Raw genomic sequence first — 19,267 nt, 5'->3', positions numbered from 1 at the left:
CAGGTGTCTTACTTTTTTATTGGGGCTCATCTACTCTTAGAGCCTGCATGTATTTTTTTCCTGTTAATAACTCGTGGGAATATTTAATTCTTACCTTGACAAACAAGTGGAAGATACACTGTTCTGCATCAGCTGGTATCAAATTGCACAATAATTGTCTATATCGTCTTATGTTTTTGAACCAATGTCTCAAAGAATTATGGTCTGTAAGAAGTGATATTTTACCTGTAAATATGCAGGCAGAGTAAATTATGTTTGACTCATGTTGCACATATTTTCTTAGACAGTCATTTAGTCTGTGGTCATGGTTCCATGAGAAGAGGTTATTCTTCCAAATCTGGAAGAAACACAGCATCTTCAAGCAATGTGACAAATACTGAAAATGAAGGACATTATATAATTACAAGGCTGATCTTCCTGGAGAATAGAAAAAACATGCCTTCCAATGGTAAGTATCAAACAATAAAGAAGGTATAGTAAAATGTAATATAACTATGTCCAGGCAGTAGAGATAGCATTTCAGATTGTATTGTTGTAGTTTGTTTAATTCTCTATGAATAATAAGCATATATTTATTTCATTAAAAAAGTCTTGGTGTGCTTTTGATAAAACAATAATTTTGGTGTGTTTTCAAACTAATTTTAAGCATGTAAAGATATTTTCACCCCATTTAGGATGCAGCTTTTCCTTTTGGTAACTTCCTTTAAGGAATACATTTTAATGCACCTAAATCTTTAAATTCAGTCAGAGTTAAAAAGAAATCTACCATGTTGTTAGATTTATAGGAAAATATTAACAGACGTACTTAATTATGAAGTAAGTATATTGTACAGTTTGAAACAACAATAACAATATAAGTTCAAAAATCTGAGTGCCAATGGAATTTTGTGGTGCAGGTACTTCATGAATCATGGCAAAAGTGACCAAACAAGTAATATAGAACTGATTTTTCCATCCAACCATCCATCCATCCATCCATCCATCCATCCATCCATCCATCCATCCATCCATCCATTCGTTTTCTTGTTTTGGAGTGTGTCATAGTGGTTTCAAACTGAGACGCTCCATGTATTACAACTAAAGTATGATTAGGTGTTTCTCTAATCATAACCAAGTAGTTATGCGCTCTAAAATGGATGTCAGTATTTGCTTACCAAGCTTCATGTTGCTTCACTCTCCAGATGAATTCCTTGAGTTCTACTTCTAGAACATGTATCAACTTTGTTATCATCAGAGATCCGTTCATAATCCTTTATATTATTCATTTTATTGGCATACTTTATATCACTGGTAAGATATTGACATCAAATTATTCTGATATAGAAAGTACTGGGCATGCTAAAGAAAATGCTTTATTCAGATTTAAGAAATTGTGGTCACATTATAGAAAAATATTATGAAATAGTATGAAACAGACTGTAAAGTAGCAACACATAGATGAGGGACATCTTGTGTTTTAGGTCAGTTTTGTGCAGCATTTGTAAGAGGCATACAGTGGGATATTCACAAATACAAGAGTTCTGAGAAGGTCACTAAATATAGAAACATTTTTCATTGCGAAGTAATAATATACATTGTAGTTGTTTTATTTTTTGGTGATTGTTACCTGTAAAATAAGAGTTCCAGAATGTTTGTGCATGGAATACTGCAGAAATATTACCTTATTTGGCTTTTTTTCCTATTGTATTTCAGCATAGTATCAACTGTCATTCATATGATAAAAGAAACAAGTGTTCAAATTATAAAAAAGTTTGCAGGTATGTCTTGGAACCTTTAACTTCCCTCTCTTTTGAAGGGCTTCCTACTGGATGTTTGAAACCCAGTATTGAGTGTCACATCACTTCAAAATTTTAAGTCCAGTTCTTGGAAAAAAAACCCACCAAAATTTCACATTTAAAGTAAAGCCTCTTCCCTGTACTCCACAATGGTGGGGGCTGTGCCTCTCGTCCCCTGGCACGTACAAATAGTAATTCAGAAATCACTGTGCCTTGGAGTAGGGGAAATACTCCAGAATGCCACAAACATGGAATTAGTATCTCCTCCCCCTACTCACACTTAAATTCTCACTGTCCCAAACATTGTAAATGCAGTCTGCAGACTTTTACAAGGCGCCCTTTCTGATGTGCTAACAGTAAGCTGACTATGTCTTCCCTGTTAAGTAACTTATATGATCTTATGTTGAAATTAAGTGATGACCTGTTTGCATACAGTGGCCAATGTAAAATGTGCATCATTATTATTATTATTATTAATATTATTGCACACTTACTAGGCACATGCATGTGTACTCCTATTCCTGGCTGGGATGTTCAGCTCTGTTCAGCCTCTCTTCATTTAATGTGCAGTTATTGTATTTGCTATGCACCTTACAATGTTAATAAAACACAACAGAGTGGCCATGAGTCTGTCTCATTTGTGCAGACAAGCTTCTCAGGCAAAACAATGAAAAAACAGAGAGAAGTGGAAAAATAATCTAAAGAAAAATATGATACAACAGAAGAGATGAAATCTTTGTGCTAGCATGTCTATAAAAGTTGGTGGCAAAAGAACTGCATTTATGAAAGAAATCAACCATAAAACGCATTTTTTGTATCAAAAAGTATGGCAAGCTAATTATCGTATTTTGGAAGTAGTTTTGTGGAATGATTTTTATTTATTTGTTTATTTTAAGATAGGACCATATTTTTGCAGCCAGATATTTTATAGCAGGGTCGAGCTGACCTTTCTCTAGCAGTAAGAACATTCCCTAACTGTTTCAAACATGTTTCCTAACTTTAAGTCTCTGGCCTTTCCTTACCTCAGCATTAACATCGAATTGCTAACCAATGCCCACCAATGTTTGTTTGATAAACTATTGAATAACCACATTTTTGATTTAATAAACAAGTAAATCCTTCTGTCAGCTGCCTAACACAGGTTTCAGTAAAGTTGCTGGAAGCACAGCAGCTCTTTTCTCAGCAACAGATAAATACATATATAATAATCTCAACAACAGGCTGCCTGTAATATGTGTCTTTGATTTGACAAGAGCTTTTAAAACAGTTTACTAATCTCTCATATTCTCTAAACTATGTAAATTCAGCTTTGGGTCACTGTTGCTTTAAACTTTACCTAGAAAATCACACATTCATCAACCTTATCAGGAATGAGAACCATTGACTGCAGTTCCCTTAATGTTTAGTACTAGGCTCATTGCTGTTTCTTTATTAATCATTGTTATCATGTCTGCAATCCCTTTCTGGAAGTGATATCATATATCAATGGTATATCATAGCTTGGTTATGATATATCTATGAATGACCTAGATAAGACACTGCAAGAGGAATTCCACCAACATTGTTTATGGGAAAATAAGAATAAATTAAAAATACACCCCCCAAAAAATTCATATGAATGACAATTTGCCTCCAGTCAGACGTTAACTGCGAACATCACTCCAGCCCATTGTCAGATGTCCAATGATTTTTTAACTTTCTAGAAAACACTATTTCTATAGACAGTCACCAGGAATATGTAGGTCTTACCCATAATCCTTCCCTTTCTTTCAAGATTTACACAGAAATAGAAACAAAGAAAACCCTCTGGTAACTACAAATGTGTTACAATGTGTCTCGTACTATCTCATGAAACACATGAAAACGTAACTAGGCATATGTGCTCATACCTGAATTAGAATACTTGCTCCCTATAATCTCACTTTCCTTCACAGGGAACACACACTTGCAACAATTTGTTCAGAATAAAATATGCCAATTTGCATATCTGGCAAGACCACTAATTCATCACTGTGAGCTGCTGGACAAGTTCAGTTGCCACCAGCTAGTACCAGAGCTATTCACGATTCAGCAGCCTATATAAGATACTAGAGTTACTAGAGTGACAGCACTGTCAACATAATGGTTAGAGCTTCATCGTACTCCCTCATGAACAATGAATTTTTATGTTAATAAGGCCAGCCTTTGGACAAGCCATCTTTGAAAAAAAAATTCCAAAACTGGACCAACTTCTTGGAAATGTATTCACAGAAGCATCCATTTACAGGAAAATTTGCGTGGACTAAAATAACACTTATTAGACGAGAAATTCTGTAACTGCTTTAGAAAGATATATATATATATATATATTTATATATATATATATACACACCATGGATTTCCCATCTACTGAGTATTTGTGAATGTATGCTCTTTATAAATACCTTGCATGTATGTGTACAGCCTGCAACTGTCCATTTTTGTACAGCATAGCCTAATTTATATAATTAAGCAATTACACTTTTTGAAGAACTCTTTTTTTCTGTGTAGCAAAGCAGATGTAATGTTGCACTGTTAATTATTTTTTGCAATTGCCTCATCACATATAAATTGACATTAAACATTCTTTATATGGTTATTGCATGCTTACCTTGTACTTACCTGTTTTTCTACAGCTTTGTATAATTCTGTTTTGTATCCATTGCTATGAATGTTGTTCAATTTTGGCCTGTGTTATTGTTGTGTATGATCAACATTAGTAAACTGTTTTAAAAGCTCTTGTCAAATCAAAGACACATATTACAGCCAGGTGATGGCTGAAAATTGACTTTGGACCAACCCACTAAGAGACTTAACAGGTTATGCAAGTCTATCCATACAAACTCCATACTTAAAATCAGTGGAGACATCTTCCCAAATCCAGGTCCCACACAACAACCAACCAACTCCACAACTAATTGACCACCAGTTATTGTAACAGATATCCCACAAATTAACTCCAAATCCAACCTCCTTATCCCAAACATGAACCTAAGAAGTATGCGTAACAAAATCCAGGATGTTTATTTCTTTTTACCTACTTATTTCCTAGACATAGTAGTTACTATAGAAACCTGGTTAAAAAACAAATAAGTGATACTGAAATTACTTCTTCTGGCTATAATATAGTCAGGCAGGGCAGACAAAAAGAAGAGGAGGTGTTACTATTTTGTATAAAAACTCATTCAATATCACATGCTGCCCCCAAGAAAAACTCAAATCTGACAAAGTTGACCAGCTTACAACACTCCTCAAAATAAATCCCAGAAAATCAATTGTATCTCTGCCATTAATATTCCACCTGGCTCCAGTATTAACACAGCAGAAAACATCCTTCATTAGTTATCTCACAACATCCAGCATGAAATTATAGCCTTACTTTCTTTCACTGATACTGTGAACAAAGCTTGGACTCTGGTCTATTGACAACAGTAGTCTTATTAGACCTATCCAAAGCTTTCAACACAGTATCACATACTAAACTACTCAAACAATTAACAAAATTAGGATGCTGTAAACATACTCTCACCTCATTAGCCAATTACCTGAACAACAGACAACAATCTGTCATATGGGAAAACAATCTGTCAGATGGGAAAACAATCAATCTGGTTATCTGGTTAATAAGAAAGGAGTCCCCTGGTGTTTATTCTTGGACCTTTTCTGTTTAATGTATTGATAAATAATCTCCACACTTCTCCCTAAAAAGTTCACTCATCCAATATGTTGATGATTCTACTATTATATCCTCTTCTACCAACTTCCCAGACCTCCCAAAAATAACACAAAATGCATTCTCAACCATAGAAACCTGGCTAAATGAAGCACAACTACTACTAAATCCCCCCAAAAACCCAAGATACTACTATTTTCATCTAAACACCTCCACAAGACTTTAAAGTTTGCTCCCGTAATAAGACTGAAATTGAAGTAGTGAAGACAGCAAAACTACTTAAAGAATTACTATAGATGACAAACTATCCTTCGAACAACATATTCTTAATGCAATAAAAAACACATTTTAAAATAGGCAAACTCTACAGACATAAACTCTACATGGATGAACCCACAAAAACAAAACTAGCAAATACCCTGCTAGTCCCTTCCCTCCCCTATGGATCCCCCATCTTTTCCAACCTTCACACATCTCTATGCAAGATACTACAATCATGCTATTATAAAATTGCAAAATTTGCCTCTGGCCTACCAAACTGCACACACCACTGCCAGGCCATAAAGGAACTGAAATAGTTAGAATTCCTCCACTACCTTCATCACACCCAACTAACTCTTGTTCATAAACTAATATACAACCCAGAAAATTGCCCTTCACTTCATTCTATCATACAATCCTACATCCCCACCAGGAATCTGCGGTCTTCTAATAAGCAATTTCTAAGTGTATCCAAACCTAATAAGAGAGCTGTTCAAAGCTTGTACTCCCACTCCATAGCCAAAGTATGGAATGCCCTAACCCACTCTATTTCACAACTTGATTCCATAAAAACCTTCAAATTCACCCTAACAGATTTTCTTAATAATCAAACCTGTCCTTTTGCTCAGAACTATAGACTGACATAAACAATTTCTGAGACTTTGCTGACTAGTATGACTTTTTGAATTCAAGTAATATTTTGTTGACTTTTCTATATCAGCTAAGGTATGTCAATCAATGTCTTGTCTTTTTAATCATTATTAGCCTAAATCCTAAACATCCCATGTATTGAATTCCATAAATGGACTGTTTATTATGAATGTATCTATTGTCTTTTTTCCCTCCATATAATGAATGCCATAAAAATACCAAATGTATAGTACTAATCATCCAAACAGATTGTATAAAACTTTGTACTCTGTGTATTACTAATCACTAGGAAATTGTATAAAATAATTACAAAAAATGTGTACACTGTTTTATTATTGTAAATATTATCTTATTATCTTATTGTAAAAATTTTGATCTGTAACTGGAGTTTTTCTCCCAACCCTTCACTGAAAATGGGTTCCTGACCCAGTGGACTTTTCTGGTCAACAAATGTAAATAAATAAATAAATGAATAATCCTTGGTGACCTTAACATAGATTGGCAACATAAAAACAATAACTCCCCTACCAAAGCTGTTAACCTGTACAGCTTTACCCAACTCATTACCTGTACCATCACAATTAACAAAAACACTGACAGTCACTCAGCTCTACACTGGATTCTCCCAAATAAACCTAATAACCTAAATAAATAGTACAGGCTGTTTACCCATGTTCCTACGTATGTAGTAAAAAGTTACCAATACTAAGACAAACAAAGCATATGCAGCCAAATATGCAACACTTCAAAATTCAATAAGAAAATCTTTGTGAAGGCTTTAAAACAGTACAACAGGAATATACCAAACATTATGACACTAGATAACACAGTCTCCCACTTTAACAACATCTTTCTACAAATCCTGAATAATCTAACCCCAATATATAATAAAAGAATTAAATCCAGCCCAGCACTCTGGCTAACCAAGGGAAAAAAAAGCCTCATGCTCCTAAGAGACAAGGAAAGACTGGTACAAAATATAACTCAAGACTCATTTCATACATTTAGAGATCTTAGAAACCTTACAAAGTACCATACCAAACTTGATAAACAAAATTTCCATACCAACCTTCAACTTAAAAACTAAAACAACCCAAAACTTTTCTGATCACCCCTAGGTAAACTCTTACACCCAGGACAAACTATTACTACACCATTCCCATAAACTAGCAATGTTAACAATCCCAAAAAGTTAACTCCTAATTCATTTAAACAATACGGTCCTTAACCAACAATAAAACCCCTCACACTACCCTGCACTAGTTGTCACCATCCACAGCTATTTGACTTAAGTTCTTTACCCACTTCCTCCATAAAAAGACTTCTACTCAAGCTAAAGCCAACCTCATTAGCCCCCAACCAAGTCCCAACTGATTACCTACAACTAGGTGCCAGTGCTATAGCTATTCCAGTCTCTATTGTAATAAAAAGGTCTGTATCAGAAAATTACATTCCACCTCTCTGGAAATAATCCTACATTATATCACTGCATAAAGGAGGCCAGTCAACAGATTTCAATAACTACAGATCAATTGCTACTTTATCATCACTATCAAAAATTCAGGTGAAATGCATCCACTCTCAACTGATGCACCACCTTATAGATTCATAGGTATGTACTAGGCTATTGGCACGAGGGCCTACGTAAGCCTAGCCAACAAGGTTCGCTGGATTACACCACCCAAGAAAGTTATTTTCCTGTGCCATTGTCGAGCAGAGACACAGAAGTGATCCCCGGGTGTATTTCCTATTTCCCATTCACTCATCAAGATTTTTCCTGGAGTGCTAATGAAGAACTTTGCTTGACATAGATGGGTAGCCTGTTCTAGAGTAGGGGAAGTCTCTGGGACAGGAATCTATCCCTCCAGCATGTCCTGTTTATTGTGGTGACAAGGTTTAGGCCCCTAGAGCATGTAGCTCAGAGGGATTGGGATTTCTCTAGGTGTAGCATGTCCAACAGCTCTGGGTTTGACATAGCTTTATATGTTAGGCAGATATCACCTCGGAGTAGTCGATATGCTACGGAGTAAAGCTGGAGATTTTTGAGACGGTCAGTGTAGGGCATCTGTTTGAGGTCAATAATCCTCTTTGTGAGGTACTTCTGTGGCCTTACCAGCTGCTGCAGATGTCTTGTGAGGTACATTCCAAAAGGGGCATTGTACTCTATAATGGGTCTAATGAGTGTCGAGTAGAGAGGAACAGTGACCTCCTTTTTCCTGGAAGAGAACCCCTTTATGATGAGGTGTGCCACGTAGAAGGACTTCCTGACTACTGTGGCGATGTGACTATCAAAGGACAGGCTACTGATCACCTGGGTCCCTAGGTCTCTTATCACACATTCAGAGTTAAGTAGACTGCTGTCTATGTAGTAGTTCATGGGTACAGAGTTTTTACCAAAGGGGATGACAATGCACTTTTTGGCATTGAACTTGAGGCCATGGCTCTGACACCAGGCATCTGTCTCGGCGAGGCCCTTCTGTAGGATTTCCACATCATTTGGGGACTCAACTGTGGCTTCTAGTTTGCAGTCATCTGCAGACTTCATTAGCCAGAGGCCTTTTGTGTTAGCCTGTACTTCAGAGAAGTAGATACCAAACAGGAGATGTCCCAGGACTGAACCCTGTGGTACTCCACTTGTCACTGGTTTGAGGTCAGATATGGAGTGTGCAACCTTTACAGTGTGGGTTCCGTCAGTGAGCCAGTTGGCATCCCATCTTGTGACGTAGGGATTTATACCTAGTTTAGTGAGTCTAGCTATAATTCCAGAATGGGGGATGGTGTCGAAAGCCTTATCTCTGATTAACTTGTGTATATCACCTAGCATGGTTTCAGACCTGACCATAGCACAACAACTGCACTCCTACATATCACAAATACCATAAACCAATATATAAATGATAGCAAACTAGTCTCTACTTCATTCTAGATCTGTCAAAGGCATTTGATATTGTGTCATAACAATACCTTCTCATAGAATCTGCATCTGTTGGCCTTTCTCCCATCCCTCCCTCTCCTGGTTCATTAGCTACCTGTGTCAAAGGAAACAAGCTGTCAAATACAACAAAACTTCTCATCTTTTCTACCAGTAACCATAGGAGTCCCACTAAGAATCCATACATGGACACCTGCTCTTCATAATCATGAATAATCTTCATACTATAATCCACCCAGCCAATACAGTACAATATGCCAATGACTCAACTTTAATATGTGCAGACTTTCTTTACCCATACTCCAAGAAAGCATCCAATCCACTTTCTCAGCAGTAGAAGTTTGTCTAAAAATCATAACTTACTGCTTCATCCCAACAAGATAAAATTGATGCTTTTCTTCACAAAACCATAAATTAACCAAAAGTAATCCTTTACCATAACCTCTGCCAACAACACCAGAATTGACATAGTAACCCAAACAAAGCTTCTAGGCATAACCAAAGATGATAAACTCAGGTTTGACCAGCACATCATCCAGTCTATTAAAAAACATATCAGAAACTAAGCTCCCTCTATAGGGCTAAGGCATACCTTGTAAATGACAAGCCTCAACCTACCCAGTTCCATCCCTGTTATATGCTTCCTGCATTTTCACCAACCTGAACACCATGCAAAAACAAGACTGGCATAATTCTATAACAAGATAGCAAGGTTTGCTACCAACCCATCATATATAGCACACCATTGAATGGCTATATCTCCCCAGTTACCTTAACTACACTCAGCTGATTATTGCATTAAACTTATCCAACACCCAGAAAAATGTCCATCCCTACTGCATACCCTACAATTCCACTCACCATCTAGACATTTCTGCTCTACTGAGCAATTTCCACTCTACACAAACAGGGCACTAAACTCTGCAGGCAAATCTATGTATTCACACCATGCTTCAAAGCTCTGGAACACTATCCCTACCCAAGTAAAACTAGTAGGTAAACTTCCAGACTTTAAAGCAGTGTTCAAACTGCATCCCAACCACTCCTGGTTATATTTCTGATCTCACCTGGGTAACGGGCACCACAGACTCTATTCTGACCCTTCTTACTCTTCTAGTCCCTCCTAACATCCTTTCCTTCTACCAAATCTCACCCAATATCTATCTTAATTATTTCTTTCAAAGCTCTCTCTCCCCTTTAATAACACTAACCACATATTTTCTCACCTACTATAAGGCCTCCTACGACGCAACTATTTTTCAACGTACTCTTTAAATGTAATTTTACACTTAAATTCCATCAATACTGCCATTAAGGATATGTCATTCATTCCCAACATAAAATGTATGTCTATTACCTTTACTGAGGTGATAATGTATTGTTGATATAAAACGTATAACTTTATACAAGCAATGCTTTATGTTCTCTTTATGTATAAATGTATACTGAATTTCTCTGACAGCCTACTGAAATATATCACATTGTTCCTTTACAAAAATACAATATTACCTTTAAAAGAAATTGTATTATAGAAAATGTAACATTACTATGTAACCTGAATATGTAAATGTGTTTGAGCTTTTCTCCCTTGGCCTCTGCTGAAAAAGGGCATTCTCAATTGGACTTCCCTGATTAACAAAGGCAAATAAATAAAAATAAATAATAAACTAAAATACAAATTGAAATAAAGTCCTTGGTGCATGTAAATAATTTAGTTAAAAGGTGATACAAAAATGTTTTTTGATGGCTAAAGCTAATAACATAAAAAAGACTCATATGCTGTGATTGTGCATACTGACAACTTGCATAAAGTGAACAAAAGTAACCGTTGTTCCTGTTAAGTGACTATGTGTTGATTATACCCTTGATAATTTATTTATAGAAGTCATGCATGTTTAATTATATTATCAAATGATAATTGTTCATTCAGTAAGGACTTACTTATTGGGTGATTCATGTATAATCTTGTGACTAGCCTAAACAAAAAAACTTTGCCCCCTACAAGCTCTCCTCATGCTGGAGGACATGGATATCTGTGTAGTGACTGAGACATGGTTTAAAATGTCCAAAAGCATTCTGGCTGTGCAGAGCTGTAATATCTTCCACACATTTAGACCAGTTACTACACAGGATGGAAAACAAAGGTGGGGTTGTTTAGACCAGCTACTGCACAGGAAGGAAAACAAAAGGTGGAGGTGTTTAGGCTAGCTACTGCAAAGGAAGGAAAACAAAGGTGAATGTGTTTAGGCTAGCTACTGCACAGGAAGGAAAACAAAGGTGGGGGTGTTTAGACAGCTAATGCACAGGAAGGAAAATAAAGGTGGAGGTGTTTAGACAGCTACTGCACATGAAGGAAAACAAAGGTGGAGGTGTTTAGGCTAGCTACTGCACAGGAAGGAAAACAAAGGTGGAGGTGTTTGGGCTAGCTACTGCACATGAAGGAAAACAAAGGTGGAGGCATTTAGACAGCTACTGCACAGGAAGGAAAACCAAGGTGGAGGTGTTTCGACCAGCTACTGAACAGGAAGGAAAACAAAGGTGGAGGTGTTTAGGCCAGCTACTGCACAGGAAGGAAAACAAAGGTGGAGGTGTTTCTATCTTTGTCTAGAAGAGACTCACATCAAGGCTGTAAAGCAGCATGATACATTAGAGCATCTTCATGTCAAAATAACGATCAGAAAGGTCCCATACCATATAGCAACTGGCTATAGAACTTCCCCTATGACCCAAGAAAGCCACAACGCCTATCTGTAAGAACTGGAATCACTCAGTATTAAATCCAGTACCATTTTCCTAAGTGATCTAAACTATCCAACTATAGACTGGGAAACATACACCACCAGTAGTGCACAAGCACAGAGATTCCTGGACTTTTCTAATACAAATGTCATTGAACAAATAGTCAGAGTAACCCACTAGGGGGAACAACATCTTGGATCTTGTGCTTACTGATATAGGTGCATCTTGCACTATCCCTTGCATATCTTCATCACTTGTAGTCTGACCAGTCTTCTTCAAAATAAAATTGGAATCAGAGATCTATTTCACATAAGGTCCCTTTAGAAATTTCTCTAAGACAAGATACCTACTCTTATGTGATACATTGGCAAGCTTCAGATCGCCATCAAACCCATTTAATCCCACCAAATACACAGAAACGTATACCAGCACACAATAAAAGCATGTAAACAGCTGCATTGATGCAGCTACACCCTATAGGAAGAAGTATAGGGCAAATCTCAGAAGCAAACCCTCTTGTGGGACCAGCATATCAACAAGCTTTACAACAACCACATCAACAAGCTTTACAACAAAAAGAAAATAATTTGACCAAAAGTAACATGAGTAATTCCCAGAAAGACTGACACCTCATCATTGAAATAAACAAACAACTCAAGAGCTTAATAAAATTTTCCCAAGCCAAGTATGAGGATGAAATAGCCATGCAAATCAAAGACAATCACGAGGTCTTTTTTATTTAAGTTCACAGTCACACACATACAACACAGCAATGTACTCAGCTGATTGTAAATGATGCTACCTACACTAACACTGAAGATATAGCTAAACTACTGGCTAATAAATTCAGCTCAAGCTTTACCACTGTGTCCCCTCTATGTATCCCAAAAGATATATGCAAAACCAACTCACCTCCAGCTATCACACAAAAACCAAGCCCTGAACCCACTATTGAAAGCTAAAAATACTGCATCATTTTGTCCTGATGATATCTCCTGGATGCATCTTGAATTGTGTGAAGCATGATTTAGTCCCCCCCCCCAAAACAACACTGTTCAACCTCAGCATCCATTCACATTTTTTTCCACGTGAATGGAGAACAGCTATAGTCATTCCCTGCATAAGGGTGGAACTTCCACTGACTCAGGCAGTTACAGACCCAGCATCATATGCAAAGCCATTGAAAGACTTTTTATGGAACTAATCAATAAGGACATAGGGAACCTCCAAACACTGGACCCATTGCAGTTTGGTTTTGTCAAGGGCAAATCATGCTTACTCAACCTGGTAGACTTCTTTGTAAAGGTCACCAAAGCAATGGATGAAGGTACAATGATACAGACTGCACATCTCAACCTGGCCAAGGCTTTTGACACAATCTCCCTCTTTGGCATAGTAGAAAAGCTAAATAAACTGGGAGTAGACCCTATATCACACACTGGATTGGCAAATGACTTACAGATAGAATGCAAGAGATCAAAATAGGGGAAGCTTCCTCCACAAAGATACCAGTCACTAGTGGAGTCTCTCAGGGTTCAGTTCTGGGACCTCATCTGTTTGGCATCTATTTCTCTGAAGCAAAAGCCAATAATAAAGGGCACTGGAAGAATAGGTTTGCAGATCTCTGCAAGCTAGGAGCAGTTATTGAATCCCCAAATGAGTTACTCATCCTACAGGAAGGTTTGCTACAAATTAATAACTGGTGCCAGAATTATGGAATGCAACTAAATGCCAAAAAATGCATTATTGTGTCCTTTGGGAAGTCATCTACCCTGTGGAACTACCACATTTGGCAATACACACCTAAGAGTTCACCCATTTGTTGGGAATTTGAGAACTTATGTGGACAGTGATCTAACATTCGACCAACATGCGTCTACTACTGTCATAAGAATGTTCTTCTGTATTGATCATCTTATAAACAAAGGGATCGAGACTAGATCTAGAGATGTCATTGTACCCCTTTACTCAGTCCTCATTAGATCAGTCATTGAGTATAATGTCTCCTTTGGCATGTATCTGTTCAATCACATATAACTTTAACACCCACAGAGATGCCTTACTAAAGGGATACAAGGCCTAAACAATACATCCTACGTGGACCTTCTCAAAGCCTTGTCACTATACTCAGTATATAGATTGTTAAGTGATGACCTGTGTCTGGCATACAAGGCATCTTCTTACTCAGTATTGATGAACCTGCTGCACATCAGCAAGTCAAATAGCATCAGAAATTATTAATCCAGGGACCTCTTCTACAACATCAATATCTCTCAACCTGGAAACATCAAAAATCTGGACAAAGGCCCATGAAAAATAGGTAAAAATCTGTATGCTGATTAACACAAAGTTTGCATACATAATTATGCAACCCCACCCACTCCAGTGGAATTGTCGGATACCAACGTTCAAACGAAAACTGAAGAACAGACAAACAAAATATGGGCCCAGAGCCCAGACCCAGTCAATAAAAGTAAATAAATCCATAAAACCATAGAGTTATGGATTGCTTATCACATCAGCAAGTAAATAAACCTTTGCCACTAACAGTTTCTAACGTTTACATTAAAGTGTGTAGATGTTTTGCAATGTTACCCACTCCTTGACAGATAGTGGCATCTTACAAGATTCATTTGCTAACACTGGTGGCACTATGTGACAAAATTGAATATCTTGATGGCTGCAGCAGAATTCAGCAAAAAGGCCTTAATTCTTCTTGTTGCAACAGCAGCTGTTAATGTACTTTTCTGCTCTATATACTTCCCAACTGTCTAGAGTTTTCATAAAATGTACACATTTTTGCCTCAAATTTTTGGTCTGTTTCTCATAACATTTGTGTTTTCTGGCAGACCTCTGAGTATTAAAAGACACAAAATAATGACACTCATTTTGCTTCAGACTTCATATCCTTCAGAAAAATGCATGGCAAGACAAATCCTGTTATTCTAGCAAATTTCTAAGATTATAAGAGTAATATTTAAAATCTATCAATTTTTAGTCCGTTGTCCCTCCATCATTTCTGGCTATGTCCAGATTACTTGCACTAAGAGGTTAAGAAGTAAACTGCCCTAACTTGATGAACATTGTATCTACAAGAAAAAAGAAGTTATATGTAATCAATACCAAACACATCAGCAGGATATGCAAGGTCATCGTTCTAGTATTGTGTAATACATCAGTCTTATACTGATAGGATAATTACAAGTGAAAGTCATTAATCTACCACATTACTGCAGAATTTAGTAGGAGTAAATAAGAAAAATATTCACCATTATGACCACACTCTTCCCATTTATTGCAGCTATTCTACCTATCCTTATTTAACTGTATTACAAAAAAAAACCTAACTGAAACTGCTCATAGGACACTTAACGGAAGGGATTTTGTTGCAAACATTACATTGCTAGCCTAAACTTAAAAAACTGGTCAGATATCAGACAAGGAGAAAAAAAGGAGAGCAAATAGAGACATTAAAGCAGTAGAAGTTTGTTAGGAAAATATTAAGGTCAGCAGACAGACGAGTAATTCAGAATGCAATCAGTATAAAAGCAGCTTAGCTGTACAGGCAGGATGGAGGGAGATGTATTTATTAGAACAAAACACACCAAAGTTTGTACTAGAGGACTAACTGTTCTTCGGGTGTCATCTTTCTGTGGTTGAACCCTTGCAAGGCAAAATTTAGTACTTACGTATTAATGCAACCAGCGGCCCAAACTGTCATAATTCGTCCAACAACCTTGTGCCACTTCTAGCAACCTGCAGAGAACCCTATATCATTGGCTTCCCTAACATGCTTAGCTGCATAGCAAGCTGGCTGGGGTCACTGCCTAGAACCCGGTGATGGTTGGTAGGCATCTCTAACCCCTCAAAACTATATTTTTAAATTTCATGTTTTTGAAGCTTGTTGTTAATGCTCATGAGACAAAATGGCTTCATTCATAATACTGCCTGTCCACAGCAATTATTGCTGTGCTGATCGTATTGACTATTGCACTGGCTTAGCACACAGATAAGCGACTGCACTAATTGCATTGTCGAGCATAAAATTGGGTAGTCGCACTGAAATTATGATCACATTTGATCGACAGAAAATTAGTTTGGAATCCAACTTGCTTAATAAATGCCTGATTGTGGCCCTTTCATACACATATAATCATCATGTTTTTTCACCCACACACAACAGCTTTCTTTAACCCTGGAAAACACAGAGGCTGTTTAAATAGAAGCAGTATGAATGCAATCCTGCTCCAGTGTGCAGTACGAGCATACACAGTTAACAAAAAATCAGTTCTTACTCAAAGACCAGACCAAAGAAATTAAGACTTAGCTGTCAACTACCAAACCTAGTGTGGTCATTTTGTCTTTGTGAAAAAAAAAATTCAGAACAGGTAACTTAAAGATTTATGCTTGTATTGTACCTGTTTAAGTAACTAGTTTAAAAACAGTACTATCTTTCTCATCTTGCAAATGTTTTTGCGAGAGGCAATTTAATGCAAGTCATTAATTTTACAGTAATGGAGCACAACATATGCAAGAAAAAATGCTACACATATCTGTATAATGAAATTTAGAATGAGCTGCATTTTAAGTGACTACCACTGTCAGCATCTCTCGCAAGCACATACTGATACCGGCAGTGAGCTAGCTACTACGAGCAATTCCAGAAAGTAAACTTGTCTCAGTCTGAGCAATACGGAAGCAATTAGGCAAGTCTCCAAAAGTAAACTTGTTTCTGAGCAATACGGCAGGAATTAAGCAAGTCTCCAAGAAAAACAGTTACTAATGTAAACAAATACAGCACACATACTGGTACCAGCAGGAATTAAACAAAAGAGCTGCCATTCTTTTATCCACAGACCGGTAATGTGAAGCTGATGTCATTACACCTGGCACGAAAAAAAACAAAAAAAAACAAAAAAAAAAAACAGGAAAATTGGAAATTAAAGGGGCCATGCAGGAATCCGTGGCACCCCAATATTTTGCCCTCAAAACCGGCATTTACCGAAGAATTTGGTACAATTGAGAGGTCTGGCAACATCAATAAAATGGTTTGGATAAACATGCATATCTTGCTGAGGATACCACTGCTGTGTAACAGACTCCCCAGATCTGTAAAACAAAGCTTATCCTTGTCCATATGCAGCTGTACAGATAAGAGAAAATGTACCCATGGACTGCCTCATGTACTACAAATAGAAGAAGCAGCTCCTAAATCCTTTATCTCACACACAGGTCCCATCAAATTATCTATGGTATGATCCATTTATTCTCACTAGTGGTAATATATAATTATCAACCATTGGATGGGTAAGGCCAATCTAACAGGAAATGGTATACGTTAATTCAAGCACCAAAAGGGAAACTGGGTAGGCTTAAAATGGCTTGCAAGGGCAGCTGGTCCAGTACTTACCTACTCACCCTTTACCCTGATCCTGGGTGACTTTAACTATCCAACCATAAATTGGAAGAACTACTCATGCCAAAACACAAAAGGCCAGAGATTCTTTGATTTTATCAGTGCAAATGCCTTTGACCAGTTGGTCAACACCCCCACAAAAGGTGAAAATATCTTGGACTTGGTATTAACCAACATGAGTAACCACTGCAGCATCCCTACAGTGTCATCCTCCCTGGTAAGATCCGACCACAAAGCAGTCACTTTTGAAGTCACCATCTCCCCCCGACCCCCCCCCCCCAGCTAGAGTTAAACAAAAAAACTTCTCCAAAGCTGATTACAATCTCCTGAGAGAAGGTATAAACAGCTTCATGGCCCCCTCCCCCTCCATAGGAACTTGCACATATATCCAAACCTACAGCAAAGTACTATACAAGTATTTATACAGCTACATGGAATCAGGAATAACCGACAGGACAAAATCAACATCCTCCAGTAAGAATAAACCTGTCTGGTGGACATCTGCAATAAATAAACTCTATAATAAAAGGGAAAAAAATGTTGTCCAAGACCAAGAAAGAGTAGGTGCCTAATTGGAAGCAATCACTCCTTAGCCTAAACAAGCAAATAAAAGCACTAGTGAAATCCTTCAAAACAAACTTCTAGTCCAAACTGGCCACATCTACTAAAGACAATTATAAGGCCTTTTTCACATATGTCTGCAGTCTGAAAGGAAACACTCAGATCTGCTCAGAACTGGTGGTCGAGGACACCACATACACAAATGACATAGATATAGCCAACCTGCTGGCAGACACATTCAGTGAAAACTTCACTACTCTGTCCCTCCATCAGTAAATCAGGGCATCTCCAGCACCTGCCCTTCTCCCCTTATCTCTAGGGAGCAAGTCATCACTGCCCTCTCAAAGGCAAAAAATACAGCCTCCATGGGATCTGATAACATCCCAGGCTGCATCCTACGTGAACTCAGTCAGGAACTTGCAGCACCATTAGGCACCCTATTCAACCAAAGTCTGAGTACCGGCTTTGTCCCAGCTGAGTGAAGGACAGCCATTGTCATCCTTTTACACAAAGGTGGAGCATCCACCGATCCAGGAAATTATCGATCCATCAGCCAAACTAGCCTGATCTGCAAGGCCATGGAGTAGATTATCATGGACCTCATTAACAAGGATATTGGCAACTTCAAAACGCACGATCCCACACAGTTTGGCTTTGTCAAGAGGAGGTCATGCCTGTTAAATTAGTCGACTTCTTTGAGACAGTCACCAAAGCCATGGAAGAGGGGAAGGCAGTGCACACTGCCTACCTTGACCTGACCAAAGCCTTTGATACTATTCCCCACTCAGGCATAATATATAAGCTCTCTCAACCAGGCATCAATCCTTATGTTACCAGATGGATAGCAAACTGGCTCACTGATAGAACCCACCTAGTCAAAATAGGGGAAGCCACCTCAAGTAGTAGACCCCTAATTTATTTTTATTTATTTTATTTTACATTTGTTAACCGGGCTAGTCTAACTGGATATATTTCCATTTTCAGCAGAGGACCGGGGAGAAAAGCTCCACATACAGACATAAGAGATACTTAAGAGAGATAGACATAAGAGAGACTCCTCAGAGGTGACATCTGTCTGGCATACAAAACAATCTCACACCCTTCCTTGATGGGACTGCTGCATATTTGCAAGTCAAACTCGTTAATGAGCAGCATACCCCAGGGATTGGTCTTGTGGCCTCTGTTGTTTGGGATATACTTTCCTAAGGTGCAGGCCAAAACCAGTGGGCTATGGCTGACCA

The 19,267-nt window shown here is 37.8% G+C and overlaps 1 protein-coding gene across 1 annotated transcript in view; it reads left to right on the top strand.

The window, feature by feature from the left end:
- WDR49 (WD repeat domain 49) overlaps nucleotides 1-19,267 on the top strand; it is a 983,894-nt gene that overhangs the window by 707,664 nt on the left and 256,963 nt on the right. The window contains exon 13 of the mRNA XM_044070738.1: nucleotides 284-448. Coding sequence (XP_043926673.1) covers nucleotides 284-448 — 165 coding nt within the window. The remainder of the gene's footprint in view (nucleotides 1-283; nucleotides 449-19,267) is intronic.

The sequence above is a fragment of the Protopterus annectens genome, chromosome 4.part1 (assembly GCF_019279795.1).
Source record: "Protopterus annectens isolate FY-2018-M chromosome 4.part1, PAN1.0, whole genome shotgun sequence".
Classification (NCBI taxonomy): Eukaryota; Metazoa; Chordata; order Ceratodontiformes; family Protopteridae; genus Protopterus; species Protopterus annectens.
This window is presented reverse-complemented; position numbering and strand designations above follow the sequence as displayed.